This window comes from Gossypium raimondii, chromosome 9 (assembly GCF_025698545.1).
Source record: "Gossypium raimondii isolate GPD5lz chromosome 9, ASM2569854v1, whole genome shotgun sequence".
Classification (NCBI taxonomy): domain Eukaryota; kingdom Viridiplantae; phylum Streptophyta; class Magnoliopsida; order Malvales; family Malvaceae; genus Gossypium; species Gossypium raimondii.
The window spans coordinates 1,541,164-1,563,737 of NC_068573.1; the positions used below are offsets into that span (position 1 = coordinate 1,541,164).

Sequence of the window (22,574 nt, forward strand, 5' to 3'; positions counted from 1 at the left end):
CTAATACTTTTCATTTTCCTCAACATAATTCATAAGTAGCTTGCCTTGAGCATCAATTTCTCATTCATCACTCAACCAGTTTGAGCATATGATTGTAAAGGTCTTATAGGTAGAACATAAAATCATAATTTTAGGATTCAAAACTCCTCATTTACCAATCGAAAATATGCCTCAATGATTCAAAAAAATTCATATTTTTCCAACATACACGTCATCATTAATGAAGATCTACTTAGCATATCACATCTATAAACAATGATCGTATTATATAAATACATAGAATTAACCTATCTGAGATGACATACAAAAAAATACAAAACAATAATAGTGAAAATAGTAGAAATGTGTTAACGAGAGTGATAGCTTTTATTTTTCTTCAATAAAAATTAATAATACAAACTTTAAATATGTGGTATTTATTTTCTAATTTGCAGCTCCAAATGACACCACATACTTGCCATCACTACAATCACCATGCATTGAGGACCCAATATCCAATTTGAGAAGCACGCGATAAGCTATTCTACCAGCTATGTTACTGCTTTCAGCATTTAAGTTTTATTATATTGAGAATAACAATTATCTAAGTTTTTAATTCCACGGTTTTGATTTTTTTTTAAGAAATAAATTTTGTAATGCTTTTAGTAAAAAAAATTATTATATTTGAGAATTATTTTACAAACTTTAATTAATTATTTTTTGTACTTTTTTTAAAATTATCATATGATGATTATTATGTTATTAATAATTTGATGATTTTGAACCTCATGTGTTGGTTTGATGGTCAGGGTGTTCATCGTCCCAGGTATGACATGAGTTTGAGTTGCGCTAGTTACATTGTTGTTAAGGTTTTGCCCTCCTCTTGTAATTCACTAAAAATGATTGTCACCGAATATTGATTATAAGATGATTTTTTGTGTGTGTAATATGTGACAATTTCAAATTGACACTAAATAGATTTTTTATGACATTATTTAGCATATTAGGTAACAATATATTATGTCATTAGTAATATGACAATATCTTTTTCGTCACCTATATGTTGAATGCTATTTCATTATTGATGATGATTCGAATAATAAATGACGTATATAATTTCATGATGAAGTGATTTGTCATTAAATACTTATTAAACGGTGACATTTTATATTTTCGTCATTAAAGTTATTAATTTTATTATATTAGATGATGATATGATACGTCATTAACACTTTTACAAGATCACTTTTTCACCTATACATTAAATGTTATTTTATTATAAGTGACGATACTAATGATTAATAATGAAATTTGATATAATTTAGTGATGCCACTAAATGACTTAGTGTTAAGTATAAGATGGCGTTATACATTATCACCACTATATTTCCAATAATACATGAGGAGAAAAGAACATTATCATTATTAATCTTTAGTGACACACCTAATGTGAGGAACGTCATGTAGAAATTAGAGTAATTCTCTATATTTGTATTTTTAATTCAATAGAACATATTACACATTTATATATACAAACTATGTCTCTAATCTAGGAAATTCCAAGTTAGGAAAGATACTAATATTAGAAGATATGATCCCTTAAAATAAGGGATTAATAAAAAGAATATTTTCAGAATCCCTTAACTAAAGGGATGGCATATATTTCTATAATTCCTACACTCCCCCTCAAGCTGGAGGATATACATTGTATAATCCCAACTTGAATAGGAATTTATTGAAAATAGGCTTTGGCAAAGCCTTAGTAAGAATGTTTACAATCTGTCCTTCTGAAGGAATGTATGAAAGAGTGGCTGTCTTTTTGTTGACTTGGTCAGCAATAAAATGCCTATCAATCTCAACATGCTTTGTTCGATCATGTTGAACTAGGTTCTTGGCAATCTGAATGGAAAATTGATTATCACACAAAACTTCAAAGTGATCCTCCTAATTAGCGCCAAGTTCTTTTAATAATTTAAGTAGCAAAATTCCTTTGCATATTCCCAAAGCTAGTGCTCCAAATTCAGCTTAAACACTACTTCTTGAAACAACAGATTATTTTTGTACTTCTCCAAGTTGTAAGGTTACCCCAAACAAAAGTGCAATAGCTACTAGTGGATCATCTTTCAGTGAGATCTTCGGCCCAACTAGAGTCTGTAAAAATCTTAACAGTTCTGTCTTGTGTCTTCTTAAACATTAAGCCGTGTCCTGGAGTTTTCTTCAAGTTCTTGAGAATTCTATTTGCTGCTGCCATTTGCTCCTTAGTAGAATTAGTCATGTGTTGACTTATCACATTTACGGGAAAGGCTATATCTGGCCTTGTCAAGGATAAGTAAATTAGTTTCCCAACTAATCTTTGAAATTTCTCTCTGTCTACTAAAGACCCATCTTCTTTGTTGAATCTTAAGTTTGCCTCCATTGGTGTATCAGCTGGCTTACAACCAAGAAAACTAGTTTCTTTAAGTAAATCAAGTATATACTTTCTTTGATCGATCACAAGTCCTTCTTTTGATCTTGCCACCTCAATTCTTAGGAAATACCTTAGCTTTCCCAAGTCATTGGTTCCGAATTCCCTGTTTAGAAACTTCTTCAAATTGCTAATCTCTTATCATCTCCAGTAAGAATTATGTCATCCACGCACACAATTAGGATAGCTTTCTTATTTGTAGAAGTTACCTTGATGAAAAGTGTATGATCGGCAAGGGACTTCTTGTAGCCGTTTTTAAGAATGACTTTAGTGAACCTCTCGAACCAAGCTCTAGGTGATTGTTTTAACCCGTATAGTGACTTGTTGAGCTTGCAAACCTTATTGCTACCTTCAACAGACTTTAAGCCAGGTGGCAATTTCATATAGACTTCTTCCTCTAGCTTACCATTAATAAATGCATTTTTTACATCAAGTTGGTGTATTTGCCAATTGCAATTTACAGCCAAACTTAGGAGTACTCGAACAGTGTTAAGCTTTGCCACAGGTGCAAAATTTTCTGTGAAATCTATCCCATATGTTTTCGTAAAACCTCTAGCCACTAGTCTAGCTTTGTATTGTTGGATACTACCATTGGGGTTATACTTTACAGTAAAGATCCATTTACAGTCAACAGCCTTTTTTTCCTTGAGGAAGGTCTGTAACGGTCTAAGTAGCATTTTTCTCTAGTGCACAAATTTCCTCTTCAACAGCCCTTCTCTATTTTGGATCCTTTAGAGCTTCAACTATGCTTGTGGGACCCTGTTCTTTATCCAAGGTTGCTGTAAATGCTTGAAAAGAAGGCATCAATAAATTATAACTAGCAAATTTTTCAATAGGATGCTTGGTGCACTGTCTAACCCCTTTTATAATAGCAATAGAGATTTCTTCTTCCATTTTAGTAACTGGACCCAAATCCAATTCTCGACAAGACTTAGATTGCAAAACAGTCTCATGGATATGTTTTTTTTTTTTTTGTGTAGACACGAAGCTATTTGGGTAGTGTTGTTTTTTGAAGACTTTCAGTGGGAGTAGGTGTATTTTCAGGAAGGGTGTTTAAAGTAGGTGTGAGTGAATTAGTGATAGGTATTACAGGAGAATCAATGGGAGTAGTCACGGGTGACAAATCTACAGGTAAAGACGAAAATAGTGGTAATTCTGAAGGTTAAAAATAAAGAATAGAAGGAGATACCTGATGTGGCTGAAAATTACTCCATGGCTCCCCCTAAATTTCAGCCAGAGTGAAATAGGGATCCTGCTCATAAAATGTTATATCCATAGTGGTAAAAAATCGTTTAGAAGGAGGATGATAGCACTTGTAACCCTTCTTAAGTGAAAAATACCCAACCAGTACATATTTTAAAGACTTAGGGTCTAACTTGGACTTATTAGGAGTAATATTTTGGATAAAAACAGTGCAGCCAAAGATTTTTAAGTGGCAGAATAGAGGAGATAGGCTTAAAATGGGGAAAGTGCTGCAAAAATATAGATTGAGATGTTTGACATTTTAAAACCTTACTAGGCATTCGGTTAATTAAATATGTGGCAGTTAATAAGGCTTCCCCCCCACAAATATTTGGGAACATTAGTTGTAAATAGAAGAGAACGAGTGACTTCAAGAAGGTGCCTATTTTTCCTTTTGGCAATGCCGTTTTGCTGTAGGGTTCCAACACAAGAACTAAGTTAAACTATGCCCTTTTTCCCTAAAAAAATCACCCAAAGACCTAGCAAAAAACTCACTGCCATTATTAGATTTAAATAGCTGGATTTTAGACTCAAATTGAGTGAGAACCATGTTATAAAATTTCACAAAAACACCAGTAGTTTCAGATTTATCTTTCAGCAAATAAGTCCAAGTTATCCTACTGTGATCATCAATGAAAGTGATAAACCACTTACAATTATCATCATTCTTCACCCGAGAAAGACCCCAAATATCACTATGGATCAAAGCAAAGGGGTGAGAAGGCTTGTATGGAGAAGGAAAATAAGATGATTTAGCATATTTGGTAAGAGAGCAAACTTTGTAAGAAAAAAATTTGCCTTTTATTAATGAATAGAGTAGGAAATAATTTGGCAAGGTATCAGAAACTAGGATGGCCTAAACGAAAGTGCCATAACATAACAATATCAACTTTTTTCAAAGCGATGAAAGATTTAGAGATCTCGGTTTTAGGAGAGGAAGGGAGGATGTAGAGGCCATTTTGCAAGCCGGTCTTACCAATCATCTTCTTTGAGTTCAGTGCCTACAAAGTACAATCAAGATCATTAAAAATTACAGAACAGTGCAAGTCTGTGGAAATTTTACTTACGAAAATGAGATTGCAAGCCAGATTTGGTACAAAGAGAACATTTTTAAGTGCAATTTGTTCATTGAGAACAACAGTGCCATGTCCTTCTATTTTGCACAAGGAACCATTAGTCGTTTTGACAGCTTTACCAAAGGTTTGGAAAAAAGTGCGAAACAAGGCCTTGTTACCAGTCATATGATCCATAGCACCAGAATCGAGGATCCAATTAGGAGTCAACTGGAAAGAGAAAAATGCTGTAGAAGAAGGGTTACCTTCTGGTTCTTTCATGACTAGATTACCCTCACAAGACCCCTGAAACTTTCCAAACAGTTTTTGAAGTTCAGCAATCTACTCTTTGGTGAAGCTAGTGATAGATGTGGTAGTGACAAGGCTTGATTTATTATCTCGAGATTTCTTGGACTTCCAGTCCTAAGGCTTACCATGAAGCTTCCAACGCTTCTCCTTGGAGTGACCAGGATTTTTGCAATGATCACACTAAGGTCTCCCCCATTTGGAAGAGGGAAATGAGTGATGTGTCAGTAAGGCAGATCCTTCAAGAGTGGAATATGGTTCATCAAGTAGCATCACACACCTTCGGCTTTCTTCCTTCTTGACCATAGAGAAGGCCTCTCAAAGAGAGGGAAGAGGAGAAATAGCCAAGACCCTGCCGCGAACCTCGTTCAAGTCCTTGTTTAAGCCTTGTAAAAATTGAAACAGCCTTCACTGAGTGACAATTTACTGATAAAGGGCAGCATCTCTTGGATCTGCCCAATCATGCTGTGCATACAAATTTAATTGCTACCAAAGAGCGATAAGGGTATTGTAGTAGAGAGTAACGGGCATGGTTCCTTGCTTAAGGGTGGCTGCCTAATTTTCAGCATGATACAATTCGGCAATGTTATCAGTGCTAGAGTAGGTTTCGCGGACTACACTCCAGATGTCAGCGGCTGTGGTGTAAAGAAGAAAGTTTCTGCTTATACTCGGGGTCATAGAATTAAGGAGCCAAGTCATAACCTGACCATTGTCACGCATCCACTTAGCAAAACCAGTGTCAAGCACAGCAGGCTTCTTGATTTCACCAGTAACATAGCCCAATCTTTCTCTGCCCAAGAGAAAAATCTTAACCGATTGGAACCATTCTAGAAAATTATTGCCATTCAATCGATGCAGGTGATAGTCAAACCAGACGAATCTAATTGAACATCAGAACCAGAAAATTTTTTTGAATTTGAAGTAATCTCCGGAGTAGAAGAAAGAGATGTAGAAGAAGAAGTCTCAAACATGGTCTAGGTTGGAAAGAAACCATAACCTAATCTGATACCATGTAGAAATTAGAGTAATTCTCTGTATTTCTATTTTTAATTCAATAGATACTAATATTGTCTCTAATCTAGGAAACTCTAAGTTAGGAAAGATACTAATATTAGGAGATATGATCCCTTAAAAGAAGGGATTAATAAAAAGAATATTTTCAGAATCCCTTAACTAAAGGGATGGCATAAATTTTTATAATTCCTACACGTCATGACGACAAACTTTGCATCACCAAATACAAATAGTGATATAAATGTGATTTTCAGTGAAAATAATTTAGATGCCATTAATGAGCAAAATTGTAGTAGTGACTCATCACATTTAACTCTCATGTTACTATACATCTGTCCACTAGAAGGTCCATCAGTAATGTTACATCTTCCAACCTTATTGTAGCTTTAACGCATGAGAGATAAAACGTATGAGTCACTAGTCTCCCTCATTCAATTAGTAAAATTCTCAACTTGACTAAAGTGATAAAAACAACATTTCTTAAGTGATAAATGCTTTTGTCGTTAGGCCATTATATTTCCATATTATTGCAGTACTAAGCTAGTAGATAATACTCCATTATTGTTGCATTCTAAGTAACAAATCCTTCTTCCATCTCAATAAGAGAGCGGGCATTATGGCATGTTTTGGGTTTTTCATGAAAAAAAAATAAGTGACATGTCATATTTATAGCTTTTTGTGTTAGGGTTCTGTTAGGGCATTTAATAAAACCTAAACACGGGTGGTGAGGTTAATTTAAATTTCCGAGACCTCTTCTTAAAACAATCAATTTCAAATTACTATTTATATTTTTTTTAAAAAATAACAAAGACCTTGACAACAATAGATGTCAAGGTTTGTTTAAAGAGGATCCATAATCATTACAAAATGCATAAATGATTACAATTTAAATTTTAAAAATTTATCCAGAACCCCACCAGTCATTCCAAAATCATTACCCTGATTTCAGTCTAGTTTGGAAAACTCATTAACACAATACATATAACAAAACTTGACACCCATAAATGTTGAAACACCCATCCCCAAAGAAAAAAAACTATAGAATGAACTTGTACACATACATATTTTTACCCTTCTAACCCCCTTTTTCTATATTCAAATAAAAACCTAATATTAACACAAAATTTAATATAATCTACTAAAATCAAGCTTGAAACTAACATAATCCACTAATATCAACCTTCATTACTACTTCTTTTAGCTTGGCCGTATTTCCCAAATTCATCATCTTTTAATATTCATTTCTTAAAAGTTGCTTCTACATTAGAATTGTAATTTTGTATATATTAATATATATTTGAATAAACCCTAAATTACCCTCACTTTATTGATGAATCTATATTAAAGCATAGACACAAACTGCAACACCAAAATCTGTATACAAAAATTATGAATTAAAATTAAATTTTGATGTAATAACAACAGCAAAAAGAGGGAAAAAAAAAACCCTTAAGAATAAGAACATAAAAAATCTCTAGGCTGTAACAACAACAGCAAATTAGTACAGTGTAATAGTTCAACAAGTAGTATTCAAATAAGAATATATTGCGTGTAGATATGGCCAACATGACAGATCTCATGTTGTAAACAACTTGGTAGGTCTAGGTTAAAATTTTCTATTAGTCCTTGTATTTTTCTAAAGTTATAGATTTAGTCCATGTAGATATGACCAACATGACAGATCTCATGTTGTAAACAACTTGATAGGTCTAGGTTAAAATTTTCTATTAGTCCTTGAATTTTTCTAAAGTTATAGATTTAGTCCATGTACTTTAATTTGATCATTTTTAGCCTTACACTTTTCAAATTTTAAAAAATTCAATCTGCACCAAAAGATGACTATTAAATTCATTAAGTTAAGTTTTGTTATTTCCTAAATCTGATGTGGCAAACATAGTATCATATATGTAATGCCACATCAGCTTGTTATTTTCACATTTTACTCACCAAATAATCAGTTAATGTATTAACGATTATCAGTTATGCTAAGACTGAAATTTCAAAATTCGAATATATTGACTTCGAATGATCCAGTTGGAGAATATGGACTAAACCTACAACTATGCACTTAGTGCAAGACTAGTAATTGAAACTTAATCAAACAGGTTTAACTACAATTATTTGAGTCAGGACAAATTTTCTAAATTCAAAAAATACAATGACTAAAATTGAACGGTTCAAAAAGTATAAGAACTAAATTTACAACTTTTGCAAAGTACAAAGACTAATAGTAAAATTTAACCGTACGTAGATATTTATCCTTTATTTATTCATTGTATTAGTTTAGGGTTAAGTTTGGGCATTGGGGTAATAGGTAAAGGTGATGAGTAAATAGATTTGGTTGTTTGGATTAATTTATTTGTTTAAAAATACGTAAAAAATATAATTATTATTTTAGTATATATAATAAATACTAGAAATTCTATTATAAGTGTATGCACGTGAAAACTACATAGTTAGAATATAGAGCCGAGTTTAAAATAACATATAATAAATAATAGGTTTAATGACAAACTTGGTCATTAACATTTGCATGTTTTGTTAAAATGGCCCTAAATGTATTTTTGAGATTTTTTAACATCAACTTTTGTTCTTTCTTTTTTTTCAATTTGCTTTTTCTAACAGTTTTAATGAAAATTCAGTTAAAAAGTTAATGAGGATGATGTGGAATTTCATATGTGAAATATTTTAATGAGATTTAATTTATTACTTAGATAACCTAATAAGATAATTGCATGTGGAAAATAATATATTAAACTAAAAAATAACTCTTAATTTAAAGAAAATAAATGTAATTATCTAAAACAAATTAACTCAATAAAAAATTCTCAAGAAACAAATGTATGAAAGATTGAAACCCTTTGAAAGAAAAGAAAGATTAAAATATTAAATTTATTCATTAAATCATTAGAATAAACATATTTAAAAAAAAAGGTCGATGGCCAAAAAAAGCACAAAAATACAATTAGGGCTATTTTGACAAAACATGCAAACGTTAGTGCCTAAATTTATCATTAAGCCTAAATAATAAAATGTATAGTTTGAAACTAATTACTAATAATAACATATAAAATATGTACAATATTAAAATGAAAAATATATATTAAATTATGAGTAAAATGAAATTTAAACACGTAAAGACGTCATATTAAGAATATTAAATGCATTACAATTTTTGATCATGAATATTGTCATCAATTTTAAGTTAGTGTCATCAATTTAGCCAACAATATTATTAATATATATACAGTTAGTGGAGGTAATATCGTATGCATAATACAATTAAAGTATAAATATCATTTGAAAGTAAAGCTTTAGTTTAGTGGTAAAATTAAAGCTTTACCTGAATTTGAAATTTAAAATATAAAGAGACCAAAATTTCGGAAATACAAGTATATGGACTAAAATCCTAATTTTTGAAAAGTACAAAGATTACATGCATATTTTAACCATTTTTTTTAAATAAGATAAAAAAAAAACTTCAAAAAATATATTTTGAATGGCTTAAATAATAATATAGGTATAAAAAAAAAGATGGAACTTTAAAAAGGGGTTGAAGAGGTCTTGAAAGGTATTTAGAAGCATAGGATGCTTTGAGTCATGGTCCTCATTTTGGCTTATACATGTCAAATTCACTTACGTAACGCCATTTATTATTTATTATTTTTATTTCTATTTGTGATGTTTCGTAGTAATACAAATTCCAAGTAAACAGTATATTAGTGTATGTGTATGATTCGTTTTTCACCCTCACTTTCTTTTCAAAATATGCCCTTCCATCCCTCTTTACCCAACTTCTTTCTCTTCCATTTACTCCCTCCACTATTATTAATCATCCTTATTTAATAGTATACAAGGACTGATTTGATACAGTTCCTATAATATAAGGGCTTCTTACAAATTTAACTTTTTTTTTAAATGATTTGATCAGTCAACGATGAACCGTTTTTCAAATGTTGCACAACTTTTTATATAAGAAAAAAGACCAAAATTTCTACACGTTCTCATAAAAAAAAACCGTTATAAGTAGCACCTCGTTGCTTCCGCATTTAGTTGGAGTTAAGTTATTACACCTGCATACTCAAATAAGCCTTTCTTTCCTTTGATTTTCAGCTTTTACTTTCGAACCTAGTAGAGCTGCAAACATGGGCGAGAACCACCGTGTATTTATCGATAACCCTTCTCTGAACGACTCACAATGTTTCGATGATGATGGCCGCCTCAAACGAACCGGAACTTTCTGGACGGCCAGTGCACACATAATAACGGCGGTGATTGGATCGGGGGTTCTTTCGTTAGCATGGGCAATTGCTCAACTGGGTTGGATTGCAGGTCCAGCTGTAATGTTGTTGTTTTCCATTATCACTTTTTACACTTCTTGTCTGCTCACCGATTGTTATCGGACCGGTGATCCTGTTTCTGGCAAGCGTAACTATACTTATACACAGGCGGTTGGCTCTCTTTTGGGTAACTTTTCTTCCTTTTTGCTTATTTATTCAATGTCCGCAAACAAGACTAATAGTAAAAATGCAATGCTATTTTTTGTTTGTTTTGATAAGGTGGATACAAAGTGAAGGTCTGTGGGTTTATTCAGTATGTCAATCTTTTTGGTGTTTCCATTGGGTACACAATTGCAGCTTCAATAAGCATGATGTAAGTTCCAATATAAATAAACTATTTATAAGTTTATGTTTTGGTCACTAAAATTTAAAAAAAAAATAGAAAATAGTCATTGAATTATTCAAAAAATTTTATTCAAGTCTCTAGATAGTTAAGCTTTTTCTTAAAAAAGAAAGAGTTCAACTGGCGAGCTCCAAGCGACAATTTGACAATTGACACAGTGGATCAAAACGTTAAATTTAAATTGATCTAACAGTCAGTGTCAAAAATTGAAGAAGAATGCCTTTTAGATTTTAGCTTACAGATCCATGACATTAAAAAAAAATTGAATTGTAGAAAAGAATGGGAATGAAAACTTTCGATTTCGATTAGTGCAGGCGGTGCAAACAGAGAGAATCGTACTGTAACGATTTTAACAATCCAATAACTTAAACGAAAGTTTCAAATAATTTAATGACTATTTTATGAGTGACCAAAAAATAAACATACTAATAGTTTAGTGATGTTAAGTGTAATTTACCTTCAAAAAACCCCCCTCATTACAATTCTAAGAAATTACATATTCAAAGTTGTGACGCTTTTCCTGCTTTTGAAATGGTAATGATAGGGCAATAAAAAGGTCAAATTGTTTCCACAATAGTGGGGGGAAGAACCCATGTCACATGTCCAGCAGTCCATACATGATGATGTTCGGAGTCGCTGAGATCTTACTTTCACAAATCCCAGATTTTGATCAAATATGGTGGCTCTCAATTCTAGCTGCTGTCATGTCCTTTACCTATTCCGGCATTGGTCTTGCCCTTGGAATTGCTAAAGTTATAGGTATAGTTTCAACTCCGCCATGCACATTACAAATGCCTTTTGAAGATAGATATCGACTTTGAGTCTTGTGAAGCATTTGAGGTCCAACTCGATCTTCTTCCTAGACTGATGGTTTTTCTTCATTTTGCTTAAGCAGGTATTGGAACTTTTAGGGGTAGTCTTACTGGAATAAGCCTTGGAACAGTTACTCCAGCTCAAAAGATATGGAGGAGCTTCCGAGCTCTTGGTGACATTGCTTTTGCATACTCGTTTTCAATGATTCTCATTGAAATTCAGGTATATTTCTCGGTTCTCTTTCAAATGTCGTAGTTTGAATTAATGATTTGAATTTACAAAGATAGATACGATTCCGACTCTCATGGTTGCATGCATAATAAATAGATTATAATATATTAAAAAAGCCCTTAAACTACTGCACTTTGTCCTTGATTTTAATATTAAAGTAGAATTATTTTAAATTTCATACTCTTACCTTAATTTTTATTGATGCAATAAAATTCTATAGGCTTTTCAGATAAAAATCTAAACTTAAAAGAGTATCAAAATTTTCAAAAGAATGATTTAGTGAGCTAAGTATATAAGCACTTTCAAAAGGTTTTAAAATATTATTTTGTTTTACTTTCAAAATTTTTATTAAATAAACTATTTTCATCAAATTCACCTCAGCATAAATGCAAATTAACTTAAATTTTCAAAATATTTTCTTTAATAATAAAATCAAGGGTTTTATGTGTAAAAATTATAGGTTAGGGAGTACAAAAATAACATAAAGACTTCTTTAAACAAGGTATAATAGTTTAAGGGGTTCCTTTAGTATTTTAACCTAATAAATATTATCAGCCGCCAATTATGACAAAAGCATCACCAAATAATAACAGAAAATTTAATTATTGGGATATTGTAGGACACAGTGAAATCCCCACCAGCAGAAGCAAAGACAATGAAGAAGGCCACTAAACTTAGCATTGCAATAACAACAGCATTCTACATGTTATGTGGGTGCATGGGCTATGCCTCCTTTGGTGACTTTGCACCTGACAATCTCCTTACTGGTTTTGGCTTCTATAACCCATTTTGGCTTCTTGATATTGCTAATGCTGCTATAGTCATCCACCTTGTGGGAGCATATCAAGTGTTTTGCCAGCCGATTTTCACCTTCGTCGAAAAATGGGCATCACAAAGATGGCCCGAAAGCAAGACCATCACCAAAGAGTTGAAGATCCCAATGCCAATCCGGGGTTTTCGTCCTTACAAACTTAACCTGTTTAGATTGGTTTGGAGAACAGCGTTTGTGATGCTAACCACTGTGATATCTATGTTGCTTCCATTCTTCGGCGATGTTGTGGGGATTCTAGGGGCATTTGGATTTTGGCCTTTAACAGTTTATTTTCCAGTGGAGATGTACATTGAACAGAAGAAGATATCTAAGTGGAGTAGCAGATGGATTTGTTTGAAGATGCTAAGCATGGGTTGCTTGATGATTTCTATTCTAGCCGGCACAGGTTCAATAGCTGGTGTGATTCTTGACCTTAAAGTTTATAAGCCATTCAAGACTACCTACTGATCGTTGCTTTTCCGGCTCGGTGGTTCAGCGGTTAGTTACTGATGGCAGATAAATTCAGCAATGTATTTGGATTTCAGTTCACAATATGGTAATACAATACGATACATTATTTAGGTAATACACCAAAATATTTCGATGATAAATGAGTGAAGTGGAACAATTCACAGAACCATATATCCCTTACATCTTACATGAGAATCCCTTGTACTAAAAGTTAAATTGTAATTTGCTACCTCTACTAAAAATATGGACAAATTAGTCTTTATATATTAAATTAAAGAGCAAATTGTCCCTTTCTGTTAAAAATTACATTTATTTCTACTATTAAAAACTTCTGTTAAAAATTCAATTCACTTCTACTATTAAAAACTGGCATGACTGACAGAACAGTTTTATGTGGCGTGCCACATTACCTCATTCCAACATATAGAGAGCAGTTTTTAACAGTAGAAATGAATGTAATTTTTAACAGAAATGGGTAATTTGCTCCTTAATCTAACCTACAAAAATTAAATTACCCATTTTTTAAGTAAAGAGAACAAAATGCAATCTGACTCTTAGTACCCATGATACTTTTACCATCTTACATATTCAAAAGAACTTCAATACAGAAAACCAGATGCACAGATAGCATTAGAATCGATCTTTCTTGACTTTAAAACGAAGGAAATTTATGTTATAATCAGTAATGTCGCGTTCCTTCACTCCCATCCTATTAGTTAATAATATAGTACAATCATACTACTTACTAGTAAACAACATCAAATTTCAAGGACTTGCAGTATGGAACGACACAATCACATTATTATTTGAGATGTTGGCATCAACTTAAATGGAAGGCTAAAAGGATGGGAGGCTTGGCATTTTTCACTTCATTCACACTTGAAGCTGTAACTTCAGGGTTTTCTAATGGCAGCTCAAGGAATCACATACGCATACGTTTCGCATCATTCTGAGGGACGTCCACGTCACCACCATTGCCCTTTTCTGAATGAACTGTTTGTCCCTGTATGCATTTTAACATCAACAGTCAAATGACATAACCATAGGGTCTTCAAAAACTTCACATAATATTGGAGGAAAAAAAATAGGGGAATCTCAAAACATAGGAGAAAGACAATCTTTTGTGGCTTTCAATAATATTGGCACCTTCCAAAGTTGCATATGTGAGACCTTAAGTATCAAAGTTGGGCCATTTTCTTGTAGTTAATTTTTAGGGATGTGATCACCTAATGCAGAGGTCTAAGGACATTTTTCCTACAAATATTTTCCAGCTAGACCTGTTGAGGGGGGATCGACTCTTTTGGGAGAAGTCATCGAAGTGTCGTCTGACAGACAAGCAATCCAGTCCCCCAACAACCAAAAGTATTGTCCCCTGGGACAGGGTTTTGTCTCCCATGCTCTGCTAAAAGCCAGCGTGCTGTGAGTGGCTACCTTGAGAGCCTAGTTCACAGAGTTAGGAGCGTCTCGACCATACATTGACATACGGCCACCCACCAAGAGGTGACATGAGCAACTCGCCCACCAAGGGCTCTATGAACCAAGCCCTCAAGGTAGCCACTCATGGCACGCTGGCTCTTGGCAGAACACGGGAAACACAACCCTCCCCCGAAGACAATACCTTCAGTTGTTGGGGGACTAGATCGGCTGCCTAGTAGATGACACTTCAAAAACTTCTCCGGAGGAGCCAATCCTCCCTCGACAAGACCTTTGAAAAATAAATTGCCTAAACAGTCAATCATTAAACCAAATGTTTGAAGCTGGAAATGGGTGCTTCAAGTTTCCAGGGATTTGCTATCAGAACCCATTAGAACTTACACTTTCACCAGGGACAACTGCATATCGCTCCACTGGAGAAACCCAAGATTTACCTGCCAATAAAACACTTCTATATTCAAGCATATAAAAAGCCAGATAGCAGAACAGGAAGGGCATCGATCGTCATTATACAAAACCTGACAATGGGTCAAGCTTTGAAGATTCTATTTGTTGCCCACTGGAACCTTCAACACTCAAAGCTTCTATGATCTTTGGAAAATTCCTGAAAATAAGAATCCAAAATATCACTACTTAGACCATGACAGCTTTGTTACTGTAAGCACTTTTATATGTTTTGATCGGAATCTTCATTTTTCTTCAAGTATCCATGTCACAAACCTATGCTTGATGCATATTCAGATTTTTGTATAGAGATATAACCCTCCAAATACATAGGGTGTGGAACTCATACCAGTATCTAACACTTACACCCCAGTCCAAATAACATATCTTTCTATGGTATCATGAAACCTAAACTTCAGTGGTCTAGATTAAAATGCTATTACCAGTCCATAGATTCTCCATGTCCAAGTTGTCCATTTGTACCCCTACCCCAAGAGAAGATGTTTTGCTCTTCGGTAATAGCAAGTGTGTGTCTCCATCCACACGAAACCTGAACTACTTTCTGCCAAGTAACACACAAACAAACATGTGAGAAGAGAAGAAGGAATTAAAAGAAAACTCCTAGAGCCTAGGGCTATCATAACCAATATTTGGAAGCAACAGTAACAAGAATGTGCCTGATCATTAGGAAATTTAACTTGCACTGGAGAGCAAATGTCGGTATTGTCACCAACCCCGACCTGTCCAAACTGTAAACAAGGTACAAAAATTAATTATTGCACCTTTGACAAGTATCCATAACCACGAAAGCAATTAAAGGACTTGTAAAATGTTAAGACACATGCACCAGTAAATTACTATTGGGCAGACAAGTCCATCTGCATGTGTTCATACATGTCAACCAAAATGCATACACAATGCTCAGGATTTATGCCTAATGTATTAGAAAGCAAACCGAGGCAATGTAGTGATACGGCATGTTGAGTGGGGTTATCTCACCGCTGTTGAGTATTGGGCTATGTATTTCGAAGATATAAACCAAGGATAATTTATTTTCATTTTCTACCTTGTTCCATCCCCAGCCGTAGAGTTTTCCATCAGATGTGAGTGCCATTGTATGTCTCCATCCACCTGATATCTAGTAAGATCCAAAACCAAAATGAAACAAACAATTTCAAAAATAATTTTAAAGCCAACGTATATTCGAGAGAAACAACAAATGTCATGAAAGGTATGAGGCATACTACACATCAGATATCAATAACACAGAAAAAGGGGAGACCGTATAATACACATTTAAAAATGAGATTACCATAATAACTCTAGCTGTTAGCATGTTACTTGCACTGGAATTGTCACTTAATATAGCCTGCTAAGAGTAAAAGTACTATGGAGGCCCTTATACTAAGAGCCGGATTGCATTTTGCCTCCTCTACTCAAAAAATGGGCAAATTAGTCCCTGTAGACTAAACCAAAGAACAAACTGGACCTTCGGAGACCAGTTTGCTCTTTAATCTAGAGTACAAAGACTAATTTGCCCATATGTTGAGTAAATGAGACAAAAATGCAATATGACTCATGGGCCTCCATGGTACTTTTACCTCTGTTAAGATATCAAGAAATGACGTCTCCCTCACTCCTTGCTAAAGACATGATTAGGAGATCATTGAACATGCACTTACGTGATAAGACATGTGAAAACCATGCTTTTTTGTTTTAACATGGAAGGAACATCTAAGAACTTCAGACTCTTTCTTGCAATACATTACTAAGAGATGGGAGCACCAAAAGGTCACCTGTTTAATAGAACTGTCAGCTAAAGCTTCCACCTTGTAAGGAACAAGATGATCCTCAAAGTCCCCATGTCCTAGTTGACCATACTTGCTCCAGCCATAAGTGTATAATCCACCAATAACAGAGACTGATATGGTATGCCGCCATCCACAAGCAACTATATTCATCTTCTCTTCCTACAACTCGAAATTTTAACAGAAAACAAAGACAAAGGAAAATTACAGAAAAAAAGCATAAAATAAGACAAGATGCAAAAAGGAAACTCACCTTTCCTGCGTTAGAATACAAAGAAGTCTTTAATTGAAGATTAAAGACAAAAGGAAAGAAAGGCCCTTTTATATACCAAGGATGAACAAAAGAAGTCTTTAATTGATAGGTAATTACGTAGAAATTCAAACTACTAATTCAAAAGAAATTAAAAGTAAAGTAAAGATAATAACAATTTAGTTGAATATCTGAATGTACAAAATCCTAAAGTTACACTATTACGCCCTCGCAAATTGATGGTCAATAGAGTAGAAATCTTGGATTCATTATGAGGAAAAAGCGTGGACAGTTCATAGAAAAAAATGTGGATTTTGCGACTGAGGTCACTATGATGGCAGACTCTTGTTGTGAGTTGCGACAGCTAAGAGTTGAATAGGGAATATTGTAACTTTGGAGACTATGCCGATTGTGACCTAGTTTTATGAGTTATGGAGTTGTGATTGGTGTATCCCAGACGTGGTTTAACTTCCATTAGGCAAAGCTCCTCAACAGACAACCAAGATAGTTGGGCACGAACCTTGCCACTTGGAACCATTAGATTGAAGCCGACGATTGTGGTGATAAAGAAAGTCAGTTTATTGGCTTTGGTGAACAGACTTGGCGTTGTTTTAGCCAAAAAAAAAGGTAAATTGTTTAAGTCATATGAAGGTCCAAGGATGTGCTTGTTTGAACAAAGGGGTAAGAAAACATTTATAGGCCAGAAACGAGAACCATGTTGTTAGACAAAAGGCTTTGATACTATATTGAAGTAAAGGGAAGCTTATCAAATGGACCAAATAAATCTTACTAGCTTGTTGACTTACATTGAGAGTAGAAACCTTCTCTGGAACTAAGCGATCATTTCTGTCACCTAAGCCTAAGTTACCATATCGGCCCCAACCCCATCCATAGAGGGCACCCTCTTTTGAAATAGCTGCAGTATGCTCAGCACCAGCAGCAACCATTTTGATAGAAATACCCTATAACATATATGACAGGATTCCAAAGTTAAGAAAGAAGCAAATACTATTTGAACAAATGTACAACTCTATATGAGTACAACACATTTTGCGAAGGTCAACAAAACTAAGTAACTTGTATGCAAGCAGAGGCTCCTTTCTCTTAATGCTAATGCTATAGTACAAACATACAACCATGGAGGCCTTAATACAAGGAGTCAGATTGTATTTTGCCCCCTCTACTTAAAAAGGAACAAATTAATCTATGTACGTTAGATCAAAGAGCAAATTGCTTCTTTTGTAAAAAAATTCATCCATTTCTATTGTTAAAAATTGGTCGTTGTACGTCGCCATAAGGTACGCATGGCATGTCATATGTAACAATTTGAAAAAATGGATGGAAATTTTAACTGAAAAGACTAGTTTGTTCTTTGATTTAAATTTGCTCATTGTTTTTTAGAAAAAGGGGCAAAATACAATCTAACTCCTAGTACAAGGGCTTCTATGGTAATTTTACCACAAACCAGATAATGGAGCATTGCATGGAAATTTGTTGAAGAAATCCAGAAAACAAACAATACCTGAAAGGCTTTAATCTTTTGAGGCACTGGAGAGTCTTCAGTAGTTCCAAGACCAAGTTGACCATTTTGATTTCTTCCCCAACTTCAATTAAATTCCAAAAGGTAAACATTAAAATAAGGGTAAAAAAAACCAATCAGTAATAAGAGCTATCAAATGTATAAATTGAAAGAAGAAATAACTGCAAATGTAAACTTCTGTAGAAGAGAGTAAAGTAGGCTATTATACAAATCACTGACCAGCTTTCAAGAAAATAAATAGAACCAGCTATTTTAAAATGATTAACTATCAGGTATAATATCAATTGAAATCAACATTAGCGGCATCTCTCAGTTCTTTTCACAGTCAAGCTTTCTTCTTTAGTAGTTTCTCTCCTGCACGGGAATAAATGCTTGTGGGAATAGTATTCAAAATGACAGAATTTTACATTTAAGGGTAAACTGTAGTAAAGGTCACCCAACTATGAAAAGTTAAAAATGGTCAATCAACTATTCGATTTTATCTTTTTTGGTCACAAGCATGCTAACCAAAAAAATAAAAACACCCAAAAATCTAAGCTAGTTGAGTGACCAAAAAAATTTACTAATAGTTGAGTGACCATTTTTTAGTTTTTCATAGTTAGGTGACCAAAATAGAAAAAAAACAACCATAGTTGGATGACTAGTAATATGGTTTACCCTCCATTTAATTCATGCATTCCAGCCCTCTCATAGATCACCCCTAATTGCATATAGAGGTCAAAGGTTCTCTAATTTCTTCAAGAATACAAGATTACCTCTTGAAATGCATTTTGCTTACAATCACAGTTTATTTCATGAAGGTCATGGGAACCAATATATATTATAAATCTTTTAGTTCAGTATAATAGGAGCATTATTATTTCATACCCAGCCACTTCAAGTTCAAGCTACTATTTGTACTTGGATGTTAAACTCTAGGCACCAGTAAACATAGTTAACAGATAATTGGTCAAACAAAAAAAAAAAAAAAACTACAAACTTCTGATCCTGAAACAAGGAAATTGAAATGAAATATAAATATAAAGGTAAAAGTACCATGGAGGTCCCTATACTAGGAATCGGATTGCACATTGCCCCCTCTACTCAAAAGCAAATTTATCCTTCTATTAAAAATTCTATCAACTTCTATTGTTAATAACTGGCCCTTGTACATCAACATGAGGTACACGTCGCATTCCACGTGTCACTATACGGTTATTCTGTTAGCCACACCAGTTTTTAACCGTACAAATTGATGAAATTTTTAACAGAAATGACCAATTTGCTCTTTAATCTAACGTATAAATTAAGACTAATTTATCCATTTGTTGAGTTAGAGGGGCAAAAAGCAATCTGCTCCTAGTACAGGAGCCTCCATGATATTTTTACCAACATAAAGTAAAAAGAAAGTAAAAAAAGATCAAAAGGCCATACAAACCTTTGCACCTCGCCTTCCATTGTCACAGCCAAACAATGGCTGTCACCACAAGCAATTTGTTTGATCCTCAGACCATGTAATGCTTTTATTGGTTGAGGAGTGAACAAGTCACTAGAGTTTCCATGACCAAGTCTACCAAAGTCACCCCTGGAATTAATAACAGTTAAAAACAGTCATACATTTTAGTCAGAATTGAAAATAGATAAATGAGAATATGATACAAACATTACCTCATAAGATACAGTATGCTTTTTTAAAAGCATAGATGAACAAGTTAAAAGAGTTAAAGAAAAGGTACATGCTTGTTCCTTAGTAATATGATGTTGGTATGAAGAATAGATTAGACAAACAAAGAACAACCCACATAAATATAATTTATAAACTTAATATAAGCCTGAATAGTGGAGAAAAAGGATAAAATTTAACAAAACAGTTCAAAAAGTTAATACAGATGTGATTATAGATGATATAAAGAATGTACCATCCCCAACTATAGACTTCTGCATTTGACAATGAATACGCAATTGTATGATCAGCACCACAGGTAATAGATATTATGTCATGTCCATCTAAAGCACTCAATCGAGTCGGAGAAAGTCGATCCTCCGCATCCCCATGGCCTAATTGTCCATCCTCTCCTCGTCCCCAAGAGCAAATAATATTTCCAGCTGTAAATGAACAAGAACCAGATTATAGGCTTAAGTAGCTCTATGCAAGTCAAATGAATGCATAAAGTAAGCTGAACAAATGTCAGAATCTAAACTTGAAATACAAGGACTCAAAAGACAAATTACAATAAATGTCAAATTAGTGAAGCAATAAGACAAGATAATACTGAAAATCCGGTAAAATTACCATGAAGGCCTTTGTATTAGAAGTTGGATTCCATTTGAGCCCCTCTACTAAAAAATGGGAAAATTAGTTACTATACATTAGATCAAAGAGCAAACTGGTACTTTGGTTATAAATTTCATCCATTTTTGCTATTAAAAATTAGTCCTATATGTCTGAATCTGGTTATTCTGGTAGCCATTTCAGTTCTTAACTGTAAAAATGGATAAAAATTTTAACAGAAACGACCGGGTTACTCTTTGATCTAACGTATAGGGTCTAATTTACCTATTTTTTTAGTAAAGGGAGCAAAATACAGACTCTTAGTTCAAGGGTCTTTATGGTACTTTTACCTCAATTAAGTTAATGGAAGCAATAGCAATGACAGCCCATTTATTTCTCAAAGCTTAGTTGGGTGAAGGATCTACGGCTTAACAATTTAATGAACTGAACAGCAGTTGGAAGAATTATTTGTTCAAAATTTAGTGCATTAATTTATTCAAATGAGGAAAAATGAAACATGCCATCAATCACAACCATTCTCCACCATTTACCAGTGAAGATCATATCAAAACATGTCTCAAATTGGCTCAGAAGCTCCACCAAATAGTAAAAAGACATAAATTAAATGGCCATTTGAACAATATAAAAATCATATCTAAGTAAAGTACAAGCAGTCAACCAATCATAGCCACCATGAAACAAGGAACTCTGCAAAATTACAACAAATGACAGAACTGATTGCAGAAAGAAACAAAGAAAAAAAATATCAAATTGAAGAACAAATTAAAACAATGAAGAAGCAGGTACTGCTAAACAAGTAAAATGAAGTAAAAATTTTGTAAGATTTAAAAGACCCTAAATGTTTCTTCCAAAAGATGAAATATCTGGGAAACTTTGGATAGATCAACGACTTTCCAGCATATAATAAGAAAATAAAAGAAAAAAATGGAGCTTACAGAGAAGAGCAACAGAATGGCTAGCACCAGCAGAGATGAAAAGAACCTGACGAAATGCACCACTGACCCCACTCAAACTCATTTCCTCTTCTGCCATTTGTGGATCTTATTACAACCCAAACTCTCTTTTTCTCTCTGTCTGAAAAGGGCAAAGATATTTTTGTGGTTTTGCTAGAGGGAGAAAGTGAAACAAAGATATTTGGGAGTATGTTAGAACAAGAAGATGACACAAGCAAGGCTTTGTTTGAATGAATAGGGAAAAAGATGATAAGAATAAAAATAATGAATTGAAACGAAGAAAGTAATAAAGAGGGAGTGGGCGAGGATTAATTATAGCGACAGAGGTAGGACATGTGCATGATACATGCAAGTACAAACTATCTAACAACGAAAACAAAAACAATTTAATTATGCCTAACCCAGGCTAAATTACCATGGAAGCCTCAAATTACATTTTGTTTATTTTATTTAAAAATTACATACAAGTGCCGATTTTTAACAATAAAAATAAATAGAATTTTTAATAAAATGACTAATTTACTCTTTAATCTAACATATAATAGCTAATTTGCCTATTTTTTAATAAAATGACGAGTTATTTTAGATTGATTATATCGATATTAGAATATTTAAATTCAAACAATTTTAAATTTAGGTCATTCAGGATTGACACTCGTTTTTAAGGTTGTATCATTTCAGGTTAAAGAAACAATACTAGTCGTCACTTAATTATTTGTTAAGTATTCATTTTGGTCATCTAATTATGGAAAGTTATATTAATTATTAACGTTAGGAATAATTTAAGTTTTGGCCCTGAACTTGGCA

At 33.5% G+C, this 22,574-nt stretch overlaps 2 protein-coding genes across 2 annotated transcripts; one reads left to right on the top strand and one right to left on the bottom strand.

The window, feature by feature from the left end:
* Positions 1-10,082: 10,082 nt before the first annotated feature.
* Positions 10,083-13,232, top strand: LOC105798078 (amino acid permease 4). The gene is made up of 5 exons (XM_012627976.2): positions 10,083-10,524; positions 10,617-10,710; positions 11,285-11,499; positions 11,636-11,775; positions 12,404-13,232. The coding sequence occupies exons 1-5, from the start codon at positions 10,203-10,205 to the stop codon at positions 13,061-13,063; spliced, it is 1,431 nt and encodes a 476-aa protein (XP_012483430.1). The 5' UTR covers positions 10,083-10,202; the 3' UTR covers positions 13,064-13,232.
* Positions 13,233-13,691: 459 nt separating this feature from the next.
* On the bottom strand, positions 13,692-22,080 carry LOC105798080 (ultraviolet-B receptor UVR8). Its single transcript, XM_012627977.2, has 12 exons — positions 21,750-22,080; positions 20,441-20,627; positions 19,960-20,106; positions 18,525-18,606; positions 17,809-17,964; positions 16,741-16,914; positions 16,011-16,082; positions 15,622-15,693; positions 15,388-15,506; positions 15,019-15,104; positions 14,882-14,934; positions 13,692-14,069 (listed from the first exon to the last, which is right to left on the bottom strand). Exons 1-12 carry the CDS (start codon positions 21,844-21,846, stop codon positions 13,989-13,991), a joined length of 1,326 nt encoding a protein of 441 aa, XP_012483431.1. The 5' UTR covers positions 21,847-22,080; the 3' UTR covers positions 13,692-13,988.
* Positions 22,081-22,574: the final 494 nt, after the last annotated feature.

Bases quoted from the DNA above. Each gene is read 5' to 3' on its own strand.
- LOC105798080 (XM_012627977.2), bottom strand. From the start codon at position 21,846: ATGGCAGAAGAGGAAATGAGTTTGAGTGGGGTCAGTGGTGCATTTCGT. The intron at 15,694-16,010 runs GTAGAAAATGAA...CCTTGTTTACAG, and splicing joins ACGGCTGGGGATGGAACAAG to TTTGGACAGGTCGGGGTTGG. The intron at 15,507-15,621 runs GCACATTCTTGT...GTTACTTGGCAG, and splicing joins TTAAATTTCCTAATGATCAG to AAAGTAGTTCAGGTTTCGTG.
- LOC105798078 (XM_012627976.2), top strand. From the start codon at position 10,203: ATGGGCGAGAACCACCGTGTATTTATCGATAACCCTTCTCTGAACGAC. The intron at 11,500-11,635 runs GTATAGTTTCAA...TTGCTTAAGCAG, and splicing joins TGGAATTGCTAAAGTTATAG to GTATTGGAACTTTTAGGGGT. The intron at 11,776-12,403 runs GTATATTTCTCG...GGGATATTGTAG, and splicing joins TGATTCTCATTGAAATTCAG to GACACAGTGAAATCCCCACC.